Here is a 23,689-nt window from a genome sequence, read left to right as displayed (position 1 = left end):
TCAGTGTGAACAGAAGAATAAAATAAAACGCTCAAACACATTTATTAGAAATAGATTTATTATTCTAAATGTCACTTTTTTAAATGATCTTTTTATTGTTTTTAGCATAAGAAAATAAACAATAACAAAACAGAAAAAAAGAGACAGAAAATTAACATCACAACTCTACTTATCTCAAACCAATCCCAACTATAAAGAGTTACAAGTCAGCATTACTGATATAAAACATAATTGGTTTGCAGATTTAAAAAAATGTGTTTAGTTTGTTTGTCATCCGCATTTCTCCCATGGGCAACACATAACTTAAGCTCCTAATTCAAGTTTCAAACACAGCCACATAATCTGACTTTCAATTTTGTAAAATTAATTTCTTTCCTAATATCATACACAAAGATACTGCCTGTGATATACCGTTAAAGTCAGAATTATTAGCCCCCCTAGATTATTAATTTGTTCATTTTTTTTCAATTTCTGTTTAATAGAGAGAAGATTTATTTTTCAACACATTTCTAAACATAATACTTTTTATAACTCATCTCAATAATATCATCTCATCATAATAACTGATTTATTTTATCTTTGCCATGATGACTGTAAATAATATTTGACTAGATATTTTTCAAGACACTTCTATACGGCTTAAAGAGACATTTAAAGGCTTAACTAGGTTAATTAGGTTAACTAGGCAGGTATGAGTAATTAGACTAGTTATTGTATAATGTTGGTATGTTCTGTAGATTAGCGAAAACAAATAAAGCTTAAAGGAGCTAATCATTTTGACTGTTTTTTTTAATGTTTTTTTAATATATCTGTAAAACTGCTTTTATTCTAGCCAATATAAAACAAAAAAGACTTTTTTCCAGTAGGAAAAAATATTATCAGACATACTCTGAAAATTTCCTTGCTCTTTTAATCATCATTTGTGAAATATTTAAAAAAAGAAAAGAAATTCAAAGGGGGGGCTAATAATTCTGACTTTCATTGTATATTTATCTCCTATTTCTGTCTCCAAAAATGCCCAATTTTGGCTTTGGTGACCGATCAATCCTGTATACTAAATATAAATAGATATAAAATTAAAAATGCTCTGCCAAAATAAACAAATTTTATGGCATAAATAGAATGAGTGAGCCAGTGTACCTTCAGAGTTTTTACATGTGTTGCACAATAAGAAAACATTTGGAAAAATCTTATGTAATTTTAATTTTGAATAATGAAGTCTGTTGATAACTTTAAATTGAATCAGTTTGTGTCTCGCGTTGATCAAACAATCATGAATTTTGGAAAGATAATCTTCTCATGACTCATCAGATATCTCTGTATTTAGCTCCTTCTCCCACTCTTTCCTAGTTTTGTCAGTGTTAGAATTAACCTTATCTAATAATGAGTTATAGAAAAAGGAGACCTTTTCAATAGGGTTGTGTTTTGTTATATTCTCAAGTGTCTGGTGTTTGGTTATATTTTTAAAACCAGGGAAATTTTTCCTAGTAAAATCCCTTATTTGTAAATATCTAAAAAACTCAGAGGATTGAAGATCATATTTAGATTTTAACTGACTAAATGAGCCAAGTTTATTATCAACATATACATCTCTTATATGTACTAATCCTTTTTTTTTCCAATGTGAAGATGTTTTGTCTTGAGTTCCAGGAATAAAGGCATGGGTTGAACTTATTGGGCATCCAAATAAGTATTTGGTAGACCCTAAATGTCACTTTTGATCAATTTAATGCATCTTTGCTGAATAAAAGTTAATTATTGACCCTAAACATTTGAGCAATGTTTCATATTTGATGACTAAAGGCTTAACTTGAAGCTAGTGTAATTGGGTAAGTCATTGCACAACAGTGGTTTATTCTGTAGACAATCAAAAACAGACGGCTAAATTATTTATTAGAGGGCTAATAATATTGACCTTAAAATGTTTTTTAAATAAATGTAAACCGATATTATTCTAGGCAAAAAACTAAACAAATAAGACTTTCTCCAAAAGAAAAAATATTATAGGAAATACTGTGAAATATTTCTTGCTCTGGTAAACATAATTTGGGAAATATTTAAAAAAGGAAATTCACAGAAGGGCGAATCATTTAGACTGTATGAAACCTGAGCTCACGTGTTTTTCCCCATGCTTGGCGAATAAAGCTCTTTCTGATTTTGATTCTGATATATTATGCATCAGATCTAGACTGTAATTCTTGTATGCATCGTGCCAAATATGTGTAGGTCACAGATTTCTTCTCCCCACAGATGATGAAGACATGTCTCTCAGCACAGAGCAGCCGGTGGCAGCAGCAGAAGCTCAAGCTCAGCCTCAAGCTGAAGACACCATGAGTTTAGATCTCGGAGCCCCGGAGCTGCCCTTAGATGGAGATACGGCTTCAGTCGAGATGCCCATGGATGTTGAATCTGGCCAGAGTTGTGCAGCTGAAGCAGATGTCATAGAGGAAGAGTGTTTAGAGGAAGAACAGCAGGAAGGAGAAGCAGCTGCAGCAGCAGCAATGGAGCAAAGTGAAACCAATGCAGAAGAAACAACACAAGTAAAAGAATTTAATTCAGTTCAAGTTAATTTGTATAGCGCTTTCCACAATAATTACTGTTTCAAAGCAGCTTTACAAAAGGTTATTAAGTTAAAAAATTAAGGTAATTAGTTACTATAACTTTTTTAGTTACCAGTAATAACTTCAACTAGTTAACTAGTAACTAATAGCTTTAACAGTTGTTCTAAATAAGCATAATTAACCTGCAGTTATATAATATATACAGTTGAAGTCAGAATTATTAGCCCCCCTTTGAATTTTTTTTTTTTAATTTCCCAAATGATGTTTAACAGAACAAAGAAATTTTCACAGTATGTCTGATAATATTTTTTCTTCTGGAGAAAGTCTTATTTGTTTTATTTTGGCTGGAATAAAAGCAGTTATTAATTTTTTAAAAGCCATTTTAAGGATAAAAAAATGACTAGCCCCTTTAAGCTATATATTTTTTATATACAGAACAAACCATTGTTACACAATAACTTGCCTAACTACCCTAACCTGCCTAGTTAATCTAATTAAGCCTTTAAATGTCACTTTAAGCTGTAAAGAAGTGTCTTGAAAAATATCTAGTCAAATATTATTTACTGTCATCATGGCAAAAATAAAATAAACCACTTATTAAAAATTAGTTATTAAAACTATTTTGCTAAGAAATATGTTGAGAAAATCTTTTCTTTGTTAAACAGAAATTGGGGAAAAAGTTATCAGGGGGACTAATAATTCAGACTTCAACTGTAGGTAATGTCTATGTGTACATGTTCAATGAAGTGTATTTGTGTATTAAGGCCCAATCCCAATTTTATTGGTCAATCTGTGCTTTTGAAAACACTATTGGTTGGGTTTGGGGAAGGAAGAGGGTGGGTCAGTCAGTCAGTCGACAGCGGCCTCTAGTGGATTTACACGAAAAGCGCAGACTCCAATGGCACTTGCAAGAGAAATTTAATATCTCAAAGCGTGCACAGCTGCCCAGTCCCAAATCTATTTTTCCACCTCTACCCCTACCCCTTCCCCATGGCCCTTGAAACAGAGTGTGAGGAGGAAGGGCTTCAAATTTACCCTTAAGAAATGGGACGGCACTACAACACCAGCAAACATCATGGAATGTCATTGCGAGCTCTTACCTCATATGACATTGACGATCCCGACTGCCTTACTTATTCCAGTTGCATTATTTTTGGGTATTAATCTTCAGGAAATCCCTTTAGGCAAACATATCATGTTATCATAATGATATAATGTGGCAAAATGTTAATTCTTTGTCACCAGACTTTTCTGACTGGGTATTCCAGTGTCATCGAGTGACAGATGTAAAGGTATGTTGTGGGACTACTATATAGGAGTTAATATCATGGATTATAGATAGCCAAATTTAGCTTTTTTTTTTTTTTTTTAAACATGAGCGTAAAACATGAATGACATTATGAATGTAATAAAACATTCCAATAAAACTAATGATGCCAAATTAATAATGTCAAAACATACTCAAATTTGTGCATCTCCTGACTCCTGTGTTTAGCCATGTTGCCGTTGTACCTGGTGTAATCTAGGAAATTTTCGTACTCCTTGGTTTCGAGTGTGGTCCTGGAAAATCCCTTTCCCTTAGCCCTATGCCTTTAAGCTAACAAGAATTGAGACACCCCTTACCCTTTAGATGAATGAGCAAATTGAGGGGTAGGGGTAAGGCCTAAGGGGAAGAATTTGGACCTAAGTGTATGTGTTGTCCTTAAAGTCTTGGATGATTGGCTTCATCTCTTCCCAGGTCTTGGATCCCATCAATGGCGCTGAAGAAGAAGAAGCAGAGAATGATTGCGCCTTTGCAGAAGAGTCTTCAGATGCTCGCGCAGGAGAGGAAGAGGAAGCGATTTCAGATCCGCAGCCAGCTTCAGAAGAGCCGGATGCGGATTTAGAGGAAGACTGTTCACTGAGGATCCGAACCACTCCAAGAAGGAAACCCCGTCCCTGCTCTTTACCTGTCTCTGAGCTTGAGACGGTCATCGCTTCAGCCTGTGGGGAACCTGAAACGCCACGCTCTCATTACATCCGAATACACCACCTGCTCCACAGCCTGCCGGCCACTCAACCGCAGACAGGAGACTCCGCCGGGCCTGAACCAGACCGACCAATGGGTGTAGAGGAGGAAGATGAAGAGGAAGAAGAAGAAGAAGAAGGTGTAACTCTTGAAGATCATGCTTTAACACCCAATGGCCCTCGCAGGACTCTTCCTCGCAGCCGCTCTCACGAACGCCTCTCTGACCTCATTCAGATGCTGGATGGAGATGGACATCCGCTTGGGGCTGAGGGGCAAACCGGAAATCAGAGGTCACCTGATTTGAGCCCAGTGGCGTGCTGCAGTCACATGTCCCCGAGAGCTTCTGGTCCCATTCGGGCACAATCCCTAGACAGTGCGCGGAGGTCAGAGAGTACGGTGTTCTCCTCGCAGGATGACGAGGACGAGATGGAGCAACCGAATGGCATTCTGGGATCAGAGACGGAAACAGAGCAGGGCGCTCAATGTCGGGAGCCAGGCGACGGGAGCTGTCAGTGGGAGGAGGCACCAGACAGTCACGTTCAGAGCCCTCATGGCATTGTGGGTAATGGAGAAGTGGCCGGACCGAGCAGCAGACGTGAGTAGACTAGCATGGGTTTTCAGGCTTAGTAGATCCATGTGTGTTGCAGGTTTGTAGAGAAGTTGTTTTCAAAGCGGTAGTTCACCCAAAATGAACACTTGCTGGTAATTTATTCACCATTTAAATCAGGGGTCACCAATCTCCTCCCTGGAGGGCCGGTGTCCCTGCAGGGTTTAGCTCCAACGTGCCTCAACACACCTGCCTGGATGTTTCTAGTATACCTAGTAAGACCTTGATTAGCTTGTTCAGGTGTGTTTCATTAGGGTTGGAACTAAAATCTGCAGGACACCGGCCCTTCAGGAACAAGTTTGATGACCTTTAGTACAAATAAGTAGTCTTAAATAAATAAATAAATAAATAAATAAATAAATAAATAAAGCAGCCTAAATATAGAAAGATGTTCAGTGATGCTATTTTTATAGGACTAAGACAAGACATTTTCATTTATGTTTTATTTCTGTTTTTATTTCCATTTTCGTTGTTGATTATATTTTGCTATCTCATTTATGTCTCAACAATTGTACAATTATAGGTGAAGTGAAGAGATACTCATAGAGCCAGTTTGGTATATTGGGATGATTGGGAGGCCATGATTGTAAGGGCTGATTAAGGGACTTTGGCCAGGGCACCAGGGTACACCTCTGCTCTTTACGAGAAGTGCCATGGGATTTTTAATGACCACATAAAGTCAGGACTTCGGTTTAACGTCTCATCCGAAAGACAGCGCACACTAGCAGTATAGTGCCTTCACTTTTACTGGGGCATTAGGACTCACACAGACCACAGTTTGCTAGCCCTACTTAGCTTCAGTGAGTAACTAGTCTTGGGCTGCAGGGTGATATGGCTGTGGATAATGTGTCGTATCAAACAGAACTCCAAATTTGGTGACTCATTACACCCATCTAAGATGATTACTTTTAAAGGTTAAAGAAGCTTTTGTAGATGGTCCTTCATAATTTATTAAATAAACATTAGTGGCTATTAACAGAGTAAAAAACATACAAAAAATACAACAATACAAAAACAAAACAAACTTAATACCAGAGGTCTTATGAACTGAAATAAGTCTGTCTAATCAAATGATCAAATTAACCCCTGTGTGCTGTTGGGGAAGTTTCCATCCACTCTGGATTGAATTTAACTCTTAATTTGGCCACGACTTTCTCTGTATTTCAGCAAATGGACTGATTTTTGGGACAAATCTTATTTTGACACATATTTTGGTAAAATGCTTTGAACGTTTTCAAAAATTCAACAATACGCTGTGGGCAAATTGACTACCCTTTCGTTATGTTGGTGGCTGTTTTTGCCCCATTGACTTCCATTATATTGACATATTTTGATTGCCAAGCCATGGCAGCATATAATCATACATACTTGATTGTTGGTGGTTTTACTGTTGATCGTAAGTTGCAGTGCAAAAACAGCTTAGTTTCTCTCTTCTATATGGAGTATAGTGTGAGTGTGTGCATGTGAGAGACTTATCTTGATATGTCTGAGAAAATCAAAATAAGCAGCTCAGCTCTCAGAACATTCATTCATTTTCTCGTCGGCTTAGTCCCTTTATTAATCCGGGGTCGCCACAGCGGAATGAACCGCCAACTTATCCAGCACATTTTTACGCAGCGGATGCCCTTCCAGCCGCAACCCGTCTCTGGGAAACATCCACACACACTCATTCATACACACACTCATACACTACGGACAATTTAGCTTACCCAATTTAGCTTACCCAATTCACCTGTACCGCGTATCTTTGGACTCTGGGTGAAACCAGAGCACCCGGAGGAAACCCACGTGAACGCAGGGAGAGCATGCAAACTCCACACAGAAACGCCAACTGAGCCGAGGCTCGAACCAGCGACCTTCTTGCTATGAAGCGACAGCACTACCTACTGCGCCACTGCATCGTCGCTCTCAGAACATAGTAAAACATAATAAATGTATTTATGCACACACACTATAATCTGATGTTTTACTCTATAAAACTTCATATGAAAGCCAGAAAGTTTTTGCACAGGCCTATCGAAAGAGTTCATGCTAAAGTCATTATAATGGAAGTCAATGGGGCAAAAAGAGCCACCAACATAATGAAAGGGTAGTCAATTTGAACAGTACACAAAGGTTAACATTACTTAAAACATTATTATTTTTAATCTACAATCTCATCAAGCAGCCCTTCATGGCAATCATATCACAAGCTTCCTGTCGCATAATTATGTATATATGTGTAAAAACTCTCAAATGAACCGACGTTTTTTATTGACAATAAAAAGCAGGGACACACAGATAATAGTTCATCAAAATAGTACTTGTGCGTATATGTACAAAGAAAAGAAAACACTTTTGTGCATGAACACAGACTGCACAGATGCTATTTGCCAAATTGTATTGGACTTGCATAGATCAGATTACCTTTTTTATGTACTGATATGAAAAAAAAAGATATGGAATTTGGTAAGGTGTCCTAACTTTTTCATTTGACTGTAGAACATTAACTGCAAATGTTCATTTTGGGGTGAAAATTATCAATTTGGGGTACACTGACCTGTGATAGAAATTTATCTATGAAGAATGTGCTGGCTTGTGTTTGTGGTGTGTTTAGGAGAATGTCCTTTGCCTTGTAACCACCCTGCAGTGAGTCAGCTGCCTGCCCTGCGGCCCGATCCACACCACTATCCCACCATTGATGAGCCGCTGCCGCCCAGTAAGTGCTTCTGTCTCGCCCAGCATCATAATACACTCACAGTCATACAAAATGCTCATTTTTGAGTAGGGAATACAGGTGAACGAGCTGTAGGTTCACAAAGTAATATATTCTAAATCAAAAAGTAGATCAAAGTTGTTTTGTTTTTGCATTACAATATAAAGGGGACCTATTATGTCCCCTTTTTAGAAGATGTAAATAAGTCTCTAGAGTGTTTATGTGAATCTCAAAAAAAACCCACAGATAAAGTTTTATAACTCTTTGAAACCCTTTTGATCCTAATTGTGCCGTTTTGGGGACTGTCACTTTAAATTCAAATGAGACTGGGCTCTTTTCAAAAGAGGGCGGAGCTACAAATGCCTTTGTGTCAGCATAGTGGCAGAGTCAAAAACAAGACTAACGTTCTATGCTAATTAGGGAGAGGTCATCACTAGTGGGTGGGGCTTTCCCCCTCTGATGACACGTACAAAGGGAGAATGTGTTTCTGCAAGTTGATTCTGATTATAAAAAAATACAATGTAGAAATGTTTATTATTACAAGTTGGCTATATTTACAACTGCATAAAAACGCCTTATAAAAGTGATTTTTGCATATATAAGTAATAATGTGATATGTTTTTATTTATCAAAGACTGATTCAATTCATCATAGTATCGATAACTACATGTATGATGTTACAAAAGATTTTGGTTACTAATAAATACAGTTTTTTGCTGGCTCATCAAAAGATGTTAACTAACTAACTGTCTTCAACGTTCATTTAGGGTTCATACGGTCATGGAAAACCTGGAAACGTTTTGACATGGCATTTTCCAGGCTTGGAAAAGTTTTGGTAAAACAGAAAAAGCCACAAGGTTTTTGGAAAAGTCATGGAAATTACATTTACATTTAGTCATTTAGCAGATATTTTTTTCCTAAGTGACTTAAGCTGCAGTCACACTAGAGCTTGTGCTTGCAAAATTCTGTCGTACGGTGCTGCAAAAAGGCGGGCTTAAACAATATGATTAGTTGTTAATAAAATTAAGCAATCGCTCCATATTTTAAATTTCTTATTTTAAATGATCTTCTATTAGTCTCATGCAATCACCTAATGTGATTTTGCAGGTAAAAATTCACCAAGCTTGAACTTCCGAAAGCAGTGAAATGCGAAGCTTGTCGCACGTGCCTGCATTTCTGGTCTGCCGCATTTGCATGCCTATAAATGGAAGTCAATGGAACGAATAGTGCAGTGTGATCGCGGCTTTATAATAGAAGTTGTTTTACCTACTATTACTAGTTAAACAAACTATTAAGATTATCTCAAATTAGTTGGACAAATCGTCACCTTAGAATTATAAAGTTCTATGTGACATTTTGTCAAAATTGAGTTATTGACATATTCATATTAAATGACAGCTTATTTACATTATGGGATGTTTTTTATAAGTTGTTTACATTTTAAGACACACATACTGTTTGCTATGGAATGCAAAAAACGTTGAAGCACAATATCTCAAAAAATCATCCAGAACGCAGATAGAGCCTCATGATTCCAAGGTGACAAAATGTCTGTCTATTTGAAAGGAGGTTTGAATGGAGTTCAATTCAATTCAATTCAATTCAGCTTTATTTGTATAGCGCTTTTACAATGTAGATTGTGTCAAAGCAGCTTCACATAAATGGTCATAGTAACTGGAACAGTGTGGTTCAGTAACTGGAACAGTGTGGTTCAGGTTTTAGTGTTTTAAGTTCAGTTCAGTTCAGTTTAGCTCAGTTCAGTGTGATTTATCATTACTGAGAGTTCAAACACTGAAGAGCAAATTCATCGATGCGTAGCTCTACCAATCCTGAACCATGCGAGGCAGTGGCGACAGCGGAGAGGGAAAAAAAACTTCACCTGATGGGAGTGAAGAAAAAAAACCTTTACTTCTTTTCTTTTCTTGAAAAGGTCTTTACTTCTTTTCTTTTCTTGGCCAAAAAGACATTCTTACATTATTAGTTCTGTGTAAGCATCATCTATTTTACATAGATTTAAAAATAAATTGAAACTATTGCATGTTTTATGATATTCTGTAATAAATGTAAACGTTTCTTATGATTTACCATGTATATGTAGACATTAGATGAAACAGTAGGTCATGAAAATTGACTTGAATGTCTTGGCAAAGTCCAAATGTGTATGAACCCTGTTCATTCTAATAATAGTTTCTTGGTCATCAAACCAGTTATTAACAAATTATTACAATATCTAAAGGATCATGTGACACTGAATACGATAAAAGTGATACTAAAATATAGCTTCGAATCACAGATATTTGAGTAATAAAAAAATATTTATTCTGTGTATTTTGAATTTAGGAATATTGCAGCCAAAGTCAGACTTAGAGACTCCTTTCCAAACCATTAAAACTACTGCTGTTGCTAAAAATAAGTATTTTGTATACCCTAACAAACTCACTTATTTTGAGTTAATTTGACTATTTAAATGAGTTATTATTCAACATTCTCCAGGTGCTCCGGTTTCCCCCACAGTCCAAAGACATGCGCTATAGGTGAATTGGGTAAAACAACAATTCGCCATAATGTATGAGTGTGTGTGGGACTGTGAGGGTGTAAGGGTGTTTCCCAGCGTTGGGTTGCAGCTGGAAGGGCAGCCGCTGCATAAAACATATACTGGAATAGTTGGTGGTTTATTTCACTGTTGCGAACTCTCATAAATAAGGTAAATAAATGAATGAACTATTAAAATCGAGTGTATTATACAGGGTCCAGTGTCATCTAATAATTCATGACCAAATTTCACAAACCTTTAAAGCAGTTTATAGATTGACCCATATGGGGTTGTGATTGAAAAATAAACACTGCAGATCAAAATGGTAAACCCATTTACTAAATGTATCAGTTTAACCTGGTGTACTTCTCTTCACATCTTTCCTGTTGCATTTCAAAGCAGTCTATAATCACACTGCAACCAATCGACACAAGATCAACTTTCACATCAGATAGTAGTAGTGCAGCCTGGCTCTTACTAACCCACACACCGAGATTTCACCTCTGATTACCGTCATAACAACAGCAATTCAGCAGGAACCACTTTAAAGTACACCACAGCCGTCTGCCACTTCTTTTATCTGCTGGAGTGTGTGTGTGTGTACATACGTATGTGTTTGTGTAATGTTCCCACAAAATGACTCAAATATCAAACCTCCTACATTTGAGGGGATTTTCGAAGTAAAAACAAATGTACAAAGGCACTAAATGATGACCTAATTAGATAAATGTAGACTCAATACCGCTTTTTGATATCATCAATGATTGGAATCAGTGATATTATTAATGTTTTTGCTAAATATTTATGTATTTATATGATATTTATTAATCATTTCTGATTAAATAAATGCAGCATTGATAAGCATAGTGGGCTTCTTTTGACCCGCAGTGTATATTAAATGCTAAGCTTAATTTTGAGCATCAAATGTTTGTGTTTTGTTTGGCTCGTTTAGACTGGGAGGCCCGGATCGACAGTCACGGTCGTGTGTTTTATGTGGATCACATTAACCGGACCACCACTTGGCAAAGACCCACATCTGCAGCCACGCCGGACGGCCTACGCAGGTCTGGATCCGTCCAACAGATGGAGCAGCTCAACAGGAGGTAAACAACACTGGGCATCAGCCATTGCTCTTTTTTGTTATTCTATACTTTTTTTTTCTTTTTTTTTTACCTCAATTATGAGATATTTTGAAGAATGCTGGTTGTTTGACTTTAATAGTAGGAAAAGTTTACTATGGGTGCCATCTATCAGCATTCTTCAAATAATCTTTTTTTTGTGTGTTTATTACTGTAGATCAGTTGCTTAATTACTTTAGATTTATTGTTTTATTATTGCGGTATTACTACAGGCTTCTTACTGGAATTTTATGCAAGCTTGTAATTTTTATTTGTTATTGTATAGCTTTTATTGCTTTGACTTTGAGAAAAGCACATCATAAATTAAATGTATTATTATTATTATTATTATTATTATTATTATTGATATAATTATTATTATTGCTATTGTTTTTATTATTATTATTGTTATTATTATTATTATTATTATTATTATTATTGATTTTATTATTATTATTGATATTATTATTATTATTATTATTGATATTATTATTATTGTTTGTATTATTATTGTTATTATTATTATTATTATTGATATTATTATTGTTATTATTATTATTATTATTATTATTATTATTATTATTATTATTATTATTATTATTATCCAACAAGTTGTTGCTCTTTTAATTATTTGCACACTTTTACAAAATAACCTGGAATACAGATCAGCTGAATTGAACTCAACTTCACCCAAAAGTTTAAATTGAGTTAATAAAGTGGATTATCTGAATTGTTTTGAATAGATACGCGTAAAAGATAACCATCCTTGTCTGTTTTGTGTGACCGGGACAGGTGGTTGATCAACTTCAATAATAGGAAAAAAGTCAATGGGTGCTATCAATCAGCATTCTTCAAATTATCTTTTTTGTGTGTTTTTATTACTGCAGATCAAAGAAATTTTTGCTCTTTTTTAAATTTTTTGTATATTTTTACAAAATAACCTGGAATACAGATCTGCTCAATAAGGCTGCATTTACACAGCAATTCTGATTTTGTGACTGTATCTAATGTTTTTGATGACCTGATAAAATAATTTTTTAAAAGTGACTCTTATCCGATCGTCTGCATTTACACAGCACACATCAAAGGCCCAATGACCAGGAAAAAAAAAGAGCTGGCGCTGACTGACATATTATAATTAAAGAGTGCTCTTTCCTATATTCATGTATGTAATCTGTTCGCAGCTTTTGGCAAGCTGCTTTACTATAGTTTATGACCGAAAGGTTCTCATTTGTCCATCTTATTTTGATATATCAGCTTTTTTTAACCTTTATGCATCTTAATGTAATATCCTTGGCGTGATTTATGCACATGATGTATGCAGTAGTTTTATATTAGTTTATATTGGTTACGCGGCGGACATTGCACTCTCTTGCTCTTGTTAACATGCTGAAATACCTGTGCTATATGACAATATAAAAGCTGTTTAAGTCCTCGTGTGTGAGATTTAAGGTTTGGGACTCTGCTGAAGTCTGTTCTGAAAAGAAAGTGTCAGACTTGACGTCATTCGCTACGGTTTTAATGACGCGTGACTCGCATTCACAGGTGAAAATCCGATCTACCTGCTTACACTGCAGACACGAGAACACAGATCCGATTCATATCAGATAAATGTCCACATATGAACAGCCCTGAATCTGATTTGAGTAAATCGGAACACATGTGTTTTATTCCTGCGTACATGGGCTATATATGATCTGTCCCACCTGGGAGAAAAAAATCGGAATTGAGTCACTTAAACAGTGCAGTGTAAATGCGGCCTTAGACTCATCCGATGAAGATTTAAAGGGATAGTTCACCCAAAAATAAACTCAATTTATTCTCCCTCATGTGGTTTTAAATCTTTACGAGATATTTTGAAGAATGTTGGTTGATCGATTTCAATAATAGGAAAAATTGACCATGGAAGTCAATGTGTGCCATTAATCAGCATTCTTCAAATTACCAAGTTTTGTATGTTGGGTATAAATATTTCAATTGAGTCCTGACAAAAAGCTGTACTGACATAAGTGTCTAATAAAAGCCAAACCTGTGTCCTCATCAGGTATCAGACAATCCAGAGGACGATGGCCACCGAGAGGAGAGAAGAGGAATCAGGAAGCCCCCGTAATGACAGAACAGCCAATACTGAGACAGACTCACCTCTGCAAACAAACGGTGACTTCACACACATCACACATAATGATCGTTCGTCCTGTTCAGTTAAAAGGGTGAAAAGCATTCGCAGTCGCAGCCTGTTTGTTTTTGTTTATTGTGTGCGCATTTTATTCAATGCATAACGCTCTTATCTAGGTCGTTTGATATGCTTCCAGCTACCAATTAGAGAGTGATTTTCTCAGCCCCATTAAACACCATTTACAATGTTTAAACCCATTTGCAGAATTATGCTAATTTCCTAATCTAGATTCCACATGTCAACGCTGCTTAATTGTGTATTACAAATACAGACTGTATAGTAACACTTTACTTGAAGGGGTGTTCACATTGGACATTTTAAATGCAAAGATGACTTAGTTCGTTATGACAACTTGACATAAACAAATACATCACAATCTGTTTTTGTATTTGTCATGACAGCTTAACATTACAGACAACAAAAGTTGTCATAAATCTGTCATAAAGCCATTATAAAAGTGTCATGAATTTTATAACAACAGCATCATTAATATATTGTTTTGACCTCAACCACAGTGCTACAAGCTGAATTTGTCATTAAAATGTCATTAAATAATAATGATGCTCTTAAAAATGAATTGACATGGTAAAGACACTTTTAATGAGAGATTTGAAGAAGAGTTTACTCCACTGAAAATGTCTACCCAAGCTCATTCTGAAAACGTTGTCCCGTGGACGTTTCTGGAGCCCGCAAAATATGTCCCGAGGTACGTATAGCTGCATTTCATTTTTTTAAGCGAACGCTATAAGGCGGTGTGACGCTGTTTCCTTTCGCGCTTGCCGGCTGACCGCTTACCTCCGTGTGGAGGGCTTTCCCGCCGCAGTCAGTTTGTCCGGTCAGCTCATCGTGTGCGTCGGCGGACTTCAGATGCAGAGAGGAGGAGTTGACAAAGGCGTCCGGGTTCAAGTCCGGGGAAGAGCAGTTCCAGAAACCAGGTAAGACAAAAACAGAATCCAAAAAATAAAGCGAACGAGTTCATAACAGGGTGAGAACGTGGTGAAATCCGAAAACGTGGTTAAAAAAAAAAACAGACGAGGGTTTTTCTTCTTCTAGACGGCTTTTCTAAATTGTTGCTCGGGTTTAGGGAAGTGAGCGGGCGGGCGGGTCAATTGGTAAAACTGGTTGGGTCCAGGGAAGGAGGAGGGTGGGTCAGCCAATTGGCCGGTCAATCATTCGGTCAGTCAGACAGTGGCCTCTGGTGGGTTGACGCGAGAACAGCGCGGGCGCAAACGGCACTCGCGAGAGACGTTCGAGATACGAAAAAGCGCACACAGCGGCCTCTCGCAGATTCGCAAAAACAAAAACTGCACAAATACGTACCTCCCGGGACGTATTTCGCGGTCTCCAGAAACGTCCGCTGGACTACATTTTCAGAATGAGCCTGGGTTGGAAAATGTGACCATGAACTTTGACACAATTATAATTAATTTAATTTACATTTATTATTATAGCATGTTTACAATGTAGATTGTGTCAAAGCAGCTTAACATAGAAGCTCTAGTAAATTAAAACTGTGTCAGAAAGTTCAAACACTGAAGAGCAAATCCACGAGTCCCAAATCCAAGCAAGCCAGTGGCGACAGTGACGAGGAACAAACTTCACCAATTGACAAAAGTGAAGGAAAAACGATCTCGGAAGAGACCAGGCTCAGTTGGGAACGACCATTTCTCCTCTGGCCAAACTTCCTGTGGAGAGCTGCAGTCTAGACACCGGAGGCTGGAGAACGCTGAACTTCCATTGTGGAGAAGTTGCAGGTGTGAGTAGGGCACCGGCGGGTGTTCAGACTGGCCTACGGGATCAATGCAGAGACTCGTCTGTCACTGCTGTCCTTCAGGAATCAGTCTCATGGTCATCGCTCCTCCATGACAGCCGCAGCATCTCCTCAGGATACGGCCTGGTCTAGGATTATGGAGACCTTGGCATCATTTCTTCACAGGTCTTTGATTGCATTAGTGGCTCTGCACAATATCTAGAGGTCTTGGGATGAGTATCCCCAAGTGGAAATATAAAGATGACAATTCGTCATTAATCAGTCATCACTGCTGTTTATAGTGTATTTAAACACGAAATGCAAAAATTAAGTACCATAAATGAAAATAGTAGTTATATAAACAGACATAGAAGCAAACATATACAGCATTTGAGTGTGTCTAACAAAATGTCAGGTGCATTAAGACAGGAGGAGTGTGGTGGTTTGTTAAACCCACTCACCTGCGTGGATCATACTGTTATGTGATGCACTGAGTGTATGCTTTACTCAAAAGATAGGTGTTTAATCTAGTTTGAACTGCAAGAGTGTATCTGAGCCTCAGACATTATCAGGAAGGCTATTCCAGAGTTTAGGAGCCATAAATGAGAAGGCTCGACCTCCTTTAGTAGACCTATGCCTCGCGACTGACAGCCAGACCAGGTTCTCCCCATTCTCAAGCACCCTGATCACTGTCACCTGAGTACTAATCAGCACCTCACCTGCAACTCATTCCCATTCATCACTCCAGCACCATAAATACCCTCACCTGCCCTCACTCACTGACCGGCCTCGTTGCTAATACGGTGGACCACACTCTCCTCACAGTCGGTATTATTTAGGCTATTTCCAAGTTTACGTACCTCTATCGTTCCCTGTGATCTCCAGTGTCTGCATCTCTTGTTCCTAGTCCGGTTTCTCCTGTTCCCTCCCCTGGTTGTCGTCGATCCCCATGTCCGTATATCTGTGTTCCTGGCTTCTCAGCATTATCCTCCGGTCACCCTGATCCATCTGGTCATCCATCTTCTTCCTGCACTTCAGCTACATTGAGTTCTGTTTAAACTTGTCATGTTATACTTACATCTCTGGTGCCAGTCCCTTCTTGTGACAGTGACATTCATGTTTATGACAGGTTTATGACAAGTTATGTTGTCTTAGTAATGTTGAGTTATGATAAAAGATGATGTATTTGTTTATATCAAGTTGTCATAACAAATATTGTCATATGTGCATTTAAAATGGCACAACTAAGCAAATGACACTTAATAACAGTTGTCATAAGCATCTATAAAAATGTCATGTCATGATTATAAAGGTTTGATGACTTATGATGTCTTATGAACCCCCCTTCAAGTAACATGTTACCGACAGAATCTTATGGCTGCCAAATACAATTTTTAAATAATTACTTCACGTATATAAACCTATTTTATAACTTTCTTTGAGGAAGAATGAGCAATGATAAAGTCAGTAACTTTAGATTTTAACCTTTTGAAATCTGGTTTGGTGTTTCTGGTGTGGAAAACACATTTGTTTGTACTACAGAGGACACTAGATGCTGAAAGATGTTAAGATGGAACTGTGAATATTGTAAATGTTGCAGGTTTGGCTGTTTAGAAGTGTTAACAAGAGCCTATAGGCTGGATTTTTTATTCTGTGCCTTTTTTATGTTCTTTTTGTCTTTTAAGAGTTGAGGAGAGACACCTCATGTTCTCCAGGCCACTGTCAGAAGATTACGTTACTGTTACAGAGTCCAGCGGTCAAATTCATCACTCACCCAGAGTTCTTCACTGTTCTCCACGCTAATTATGTGAGTTTCACCACACTGAATATTATATGTTATGAAAGTGTTAGTTCACGCAGAAATTAAAATTCTGTGATTAATTACGCTCTCTCATGTCGTTTCAATCCCCCAAGACCTTTGTTCATCTTCGAAACACAAGTTAATTTAGATGAAATCCTGGAGCTCTCTCGTCCTCCATAGACAGTAATGTTGAGATGAGAGAGCTCTTGGAATTCTTCTAAAATATCTTCATTTGTGTTGTAAAGATCAATGAAGGTCTCAGGGGATTGGGACAACATAAGAGTGAGTAGTTATTAACAGAATCTTCATTTCTGTGTGAACTAACCCTTTCATTTCTTTCCATAGACTGGTTACCTACAAGTACACATTAAAGCTTACTGTTCAACAAAGAATCCTGCTAAAATAAATCATGGTTTCCACAAAAATATTCTTTAAAATCTAATAAAAACATATTAAAGCAACAAATCAGCAGATTAAAATGATTCGTGAGATCCAATCCTAATTTTATTAGTAGTGTATTTTTTTGTTTGTATTTTATTTCATTTTAATTTGTAATTTAACATAATGTTTTAATTTAATGTGTTCAGTTACTTTTTTATAGTCTCTATTAATTTGTGACCACATATGAAGTCTTATGTTACACAGATATACTTGTAGGCAGAAGCCAGAAACACTTTATATACTGTTGATCAAAGTTATTGATTTTTAATTCATTCCAAAAAGAATTTTAATATTAAATATAATGTTTCATGAAGACAATTTGTAAATTTCCTACTGCAAATATATTAACATTTAATTTTTGATTAATAATATGCATTGCTAAGCACTTCATTTAGACTGACACATTTCAAAATGATTATTTTTTCTATCTTAGATTACAGATTTTCAAATAGTTGTATCTTGGTTAGTTGTATGTAGTTTCCCATCCTAACAAACCATACATCAATGGAAAGCTTATTTACTTGTGCTTTCATATGATGGTTACATCTCAGTTTACAAAAACAAACCCCTTTTAGTTTTAGTTGTTATTTTATTTAGTATTTAATGTTATTTAGTTGTTTAACTTATTTTTAAATATTCTTTTTTCCCCCCAGGGTGCATATCGAATGTTCACCAACAGCTCGTGTCTGAAACACATGGTCCTGAAGATCCGACGAGATGCTCGAAATTTTGAGCGCTACCAGCACAATCGTGACCTGGTGACGTTTCTGAACAGGTTTGCAGACGCTCAGCTGGAGCTGCCGCGCGGCTGGGAGATCAAAACTGACCCGCAGGGGAAGGTAGACTACAGGACACACTTCATTACGGGAGCTCACATCAGTTCAACCATTATTTCATGTCCATTTTCCTTTGCAGTCATTTTTTGTAGACCACAACAGTCGTGCCACAACCTTCATCGATCCCAGAATCCCCCTGCAAAACGGCAGATTACCAAGCCACCTGACGCACCGCCAGCACCTGCAGAGATTACGCAGCTACAGCGCAGGAGAGGTCAGACATACTTGTGCTGTATCCAAAATCACCCTCATGCACTATTCTGTACTTAGTCCACTTATATAGTCCACTTAAAGAAGTCAACGAATGACTTTGAGCACTCAATGCACCAGAATCAATGACCATTTTGTTTGTGCTTTGAAAAAATAAACTAAATATTACACATATATAATTTACTTTATATTAAAAATCAACAAAATTAATTTTTTTCCAGTCTAATGTAAATAAAACATCTGAACTACACTTTAAAATGTTTCTTTTATCACACTTAGATTCCAATTATAATCTTAAATGCTGTTTTCTTAGAATTAATATATTCTCTGCAATGCATAGTACAAGTCCTTCACAGGGTGCTCTCTCTCACGGAAACTCCAAACACCCATGATGAAAAAATTCAGGAAATCCCATAGGGTTGCATTCTAAATAAAAAGCTTTATCCAAAATTGACCACCATATCCTCATTCGCGATTCCTTACTTAGTCCACTAATATCATCACAGGCTCATTGTGAAAACGTACCCCGTATACGTTTCTGGAAAGCACGAGTTATGTAGCCAGAGGTACATATGGCTGCATTTCGTCTTTATTACGAATGCTGTGGTGTAGTATGACGCAGCTCACAGCTTTGTTTCTTTTCGCGCTACCAGCTGACCGCTAACAGTTTGCTCAGTTGCTTGCTGCGTACGTTGGCGAACTTGAGACGCAGAACGAAGTTAACCGTGATGACGGGGTTCAAGTCCAGCAAAGAACGATTCCAGAAAGCAGGTAAAACAAAAGGCAAATAATAAAATAAACAAGTATAAACAGGGTGAGAATGTGGGAAAATCTGAAAACGTGGTTAAAATCAGGCAGCCGCTTGGTTTTTTTTCTGGTCTGCTTTTGAAAATACTATCGGTTGGGTTTAGGGAAGAAGGGGGGGTCAGTCAGTCAGTCAACGGTGGCCTCTTGTGGATTTACATGACAAGACCAGGTGCGAATGGCACTCGCAAGAGAAATTTGAAATCTCAAAAAAGATGCACAGCGGCCTCTGACAGATTCGCGAAAAAATAAAATGCAAAAAAAACGGAGCCCCTGGGATGTGTTACACACTGTCCTAAAATGTATGCAGGGGTACGAATCAATTATGTGCCTGGGTTGACTAATTTAGTCCACTTAAAGGAGTGAATGAAAACAATTGAGTAAATTCAAGCAGCACATAAATGTTAGATGCAATTATATCAATGTTGCTGTATTTATTTGTGTTCAGGCATCTGAGGTGTCGCGCACCCGAGGGGTGTCTTTGTTAGCCAGGCCTGGAAACAGCCTGGTAGCAGCCATACGAAACCAAAGCCAGCAGGAGCCAGTGCCATTAGGTATAAACCACATTTAATCAACAGTTCACTGGTATGACTGCACTTAGAGCTGGGCAATAGAGCTAACATGTTTATGCTGTGCATTTGTTCAGAAATTGTTTTATTCAGGAAGTTTTTTAAGGAAAAAGTGGATAAAACACAATATGCAGTATATATTACTATTAAATGATTTTAAAGTTTTTTTATGTTTTGGAACAATACAACATATTTTGATGAATATTTTATGCTTGGAAATTTGTCAAAAATGGTAAATATTGCTGTAAAAAAGTGTTTTGGAACAATTTACCATTTTTGATTAATATATTTATGCTCGTCAATTTGACTAAAATTAATAAAAAGTGTTTTGGATCAATATAACATATTTTGATTAAACGTGTTATGCTCATCAATTTGACCAATAATTGTAAATATTGATATAAAAATAGTTTTGGATTAATAGAACATTATAAATTAATATTTTATGCTTGTAAATTTGGCAAAAACAGTAAATATTAATATTAAAAAGTGCTTTGGAGCAATACTACATATTTTGCTTAATATTTTTATGCTTATCAATATGACAAAAAATAGTAAATATTGATATAAAAAGTGTTTGGGAACAATATTACATATTTTGCTTAATATTTTTATGCTCATCAATTTGACAAAAATAGTAAATATTGATACTAAAAAGTGTTTTTGAGCAATATTACTTATTTTGCTTAATATTTTATGCTTATCAATATGACAAAAACTAGTATAATGATTGAAATATTGATATAAAAAGTGTTTTGGAACAATATTACATATTTTGATTTAATACTATTATGCTTATCATTATGACAAAAATAGTAAATATTGATATAAAAAGTGTTTTGGAACAATATTACATATTTTGATTTAATACTATTATGCTTATCATTATGACAAAAATAGTAAATATTGATATAAAAAGTGTTTTGGAACAATATTACATATTTTGCTTAATATTTTTATGCTTATCATTATGACAAAAATAGTAAATATTGATATAAAAAACATTTTTGATTATTATGAAATAATTAATTTTAAAATATCTATTTTTCCAAAACTCTTTATTTTTTATATCAGTATTTACTATTTTTGGTCAAATTGATAAGCATAAAAAACTTTCAAAACATTTAATAGTAGTATATACAGTATCTAATATTCACTTTTTAACAATACTTAATTTGCTCTTTTAAAGGTTTAATTCAAATATTTCATGTATAATACTGTAAAAAAATACTTGTTAATAATCTGTGTTTTCAATAAATCTTGGAATGCAATATTTCATTGATTATTTAAAATAAAAGTACTGCAAGGTTACAGATATCAATATTTACCAAACATCATTTTATTAAAACATTAATTCACTTTAGTGATAAATAATTGACGGAAACATTTTTTATAACAGGACTTTGCTGATCTATTGTTGTTTTGAAGATTAAACAGACTTTATACAAAAATCTAAAGTCATGAGACAGCTGAAAAGTGTTGAATTATTCTTTAGGATTACAATTGAAATGTTGTTGTCAATTTTTGATTAATTGTAAAAAAACATAATATTCATTCATCATCAAAAGAAGCTCATAGATATCAGATGATTGTTGATTTAATATGAGTGTTTTTTTCGTTCCAGCATACAATGATAAAATTGTAGCATTTTTACGGCAACCAAACATCTTCGAGGTGCTACAGGAGCGTCAGCCCAGCTTTGCCAGGAATCATTCACTCAAGTATGACCATAAGAATTCATCTGTTATGATTATCAAATACATCATTGGAACCTTCAAACAAGTCTGAGATTTTTCGGCTCTGTTTATTTCTTAAGGGATAAAGTGCATCACATCCGAACCGAAGGCACACAGAGACTGGAGAAGCTGTCATGTGATGCTGACCTGGTCATGCTGTTAAGGTAAGACATCCAGATTTACTCGAAAAACAAACCACACTGTGTCAAAACTGCATTGGTGAGATTGCACTGTATTCTATTGATCGTTTTCACATGTTGTCACACCATTAGAGGAGTTCTCCTCCCTGGTGAGCAAAACATTACTATTTCCCGTTGACCGCCAAGTCACGGGCTGAGTAATTTATCTCTTTTTTTGCCTAAAAAATTGATTATTGTTGTCCAATAAGATATAGCATTACTATCCGACAAGGAGACACAACTGAGCTGTGCTTTGGCAGACTTCCTTTAGAAAAAGAACAACCAGAAAGGAGAAATTTATGGATTTGTACCGCATGGCAGCATCACTAACCCAAAACAATCCATGCTACCTATAACTGTCAGTGCATTTGTGTGTGCTTATTATACAGTTTCTATACCTTATTTGCAGGTCAAATGCAATTAAAGTAGTGGTGGGCCGTTATTGGCGTTAATGCGAGACTTTTATCGCGCGATAAAAAAAAATATCGATGTTAATCTATTCTCAAAGTTGGGTTGGGAGCTGGGTCTATTCTATCAAGCTATGATGACTTTCACTTTGATATTTTAGCGCAGATGTATACCTGCCCGGTGAGCCGTATGACTAAAAAAGTGCCCAAGTCAGCAGCATGCCCTTCTGGATCGTTCACTTTGTTCTAACACACTACTGACTACGCTTACATGTACATCTTTAATCTAGTTATTTGTCTTAATAGACAATAATTTAATTAAGGTGTTTACGTGAAGTGCTTTCATGTAAGAGTTTTCTGTAATTTTGGGTGACTTTAACTGTAGTTTCACTTTAACTCATGAACATTTCATTCATGCCCCCGTGAAAAACTGGGGTATTAGACGCAAATAAGGAGTAAGGACTGGTGAGAGTGTTATGGAATTTAATAACGCACGCTAAATGGAAAGAAAAAACTTCCACATTTCGCAATGTATATGTGTGTGCGTGTGCAGTTCTTTACTGACAGCTGCGTGTGTGGATCTTGTCGGAAAATATGGTAAAAAGTCCTACATGACGGTAACATTTTGATCCCGGTGTTTACTTTAATAATGTCTCTATTATCTGCATACTCCACATGTCTTAATTCCATTTCTGTTTAGTTCAGTTATGACTTTAGTCGGATTAAGGTGATCAAAAATCGCTGTTTGGAGCTTATGGAGGCCTACAGTTCAAAATTCATGTTTAATTGAATAAGCAGTTAGCAAACAAAAGTACATCTTATTGAACATCATTTATTTTCATCACCAGTTATCATAGTAGAACAGTTTCTCAAGCAGTTTGTGATGCATTTTGGAAACAGGAGATGAACCCCTGGTCTAATGCGCCACCTGGCTTGAGAAACCCGTTCTCAAAGACTTACTTTTAGACATTATTTGGGTAGCACACATATTCACATTTAAATCTAGATTAATTCCAAGATTACAGTGAGATTAATCTAGATTTTAAAAAAATTATCTATGCACACCTATAAATTAAAGTTTAAATTAAAATGCAAAATTTAAAGTATAAATAGCAGAAATTAACTAATAGTATTTTTTTATCAGCAAATATTAAATTAAACCGACACCACACTTATGTGCTATAACGGCATCACTAATGGTTAAATTGCTGAGGAATATCCAAAGGATAACATGGTGGTTTTAAATGACTAAACAAAC

General features: G+C 36.2%; 1 protein-coding gene across 6 annotated transcripts in view; it reads left to right on the top strand.

The window, feature by feature from the left end:
- Positions 1 to 23,689, top strand: part of hecw1b (HECT, C2 and WW domain containing E3 ubiquitin protein ligase 1b) — a 93,003-nt gene that overhangs the window by 41,420 nt on the left and 27,894 nt on the right. For 3 of the 6 annotated variants that reach the window (XR_015477864.1, XM_087239781.1, XM_087239780.1), the window contains exons 9-19: positions 2,251 to 2,540; positions 4,300 to 5,164; positions 7,773 to 7,874; positions 11,357 to 11,507; positions 13,567 to 13,679; positions 17,134 to 17,255; positions 18,344 to 18,529; positions 18,606 to 18,740; positions 19,989 to 20,094; positions 21,734 to 21,830; positions 21,926 to 22,009. Coding sequence is in view for 4 of the 6 variants with exons in the window: in XM_087239781.1 (XP_087095907.1) it covers positions 2,251 to 2,540; positions 4,300 to 5,164; positions 7,773 to 7,874; positions 11,357 to 11,507; positions 13,567 to 13,679; positions 17,134 to 17,255; positions 18,344 to 18,529; positions 18,606 to 18,740; positions 19,989 to 20,094; positions 21,734 to 21,830; positions 21,926 to 22,009 (2,251 nt within the window). In the remaining 2 variants the exon portion in view is untranslated. 6 annotated transcript variants of the gene reach the window in all.

The sequence above is a fragment of the Danio rerio genome, chromosome 2 (assembly GCF_052040795.2).
Source record: "Danio rerio strain M-AB ecotype USA chromosome 2, GRCz13ab, whole genome shotgun sequence".
In the NCBI taxonomy this organism is placed as follows: Eukaryota; Metazoa; Chordata; class Actinopteri; order Cypriniformes; family Danionidae; genus Danio; species Danio rerio.
The sequence above is the reverse complement of the archived record's forward strand: the minus strand, read 5'-3'. Positions and strand labels throughout refer to the sequence as shown.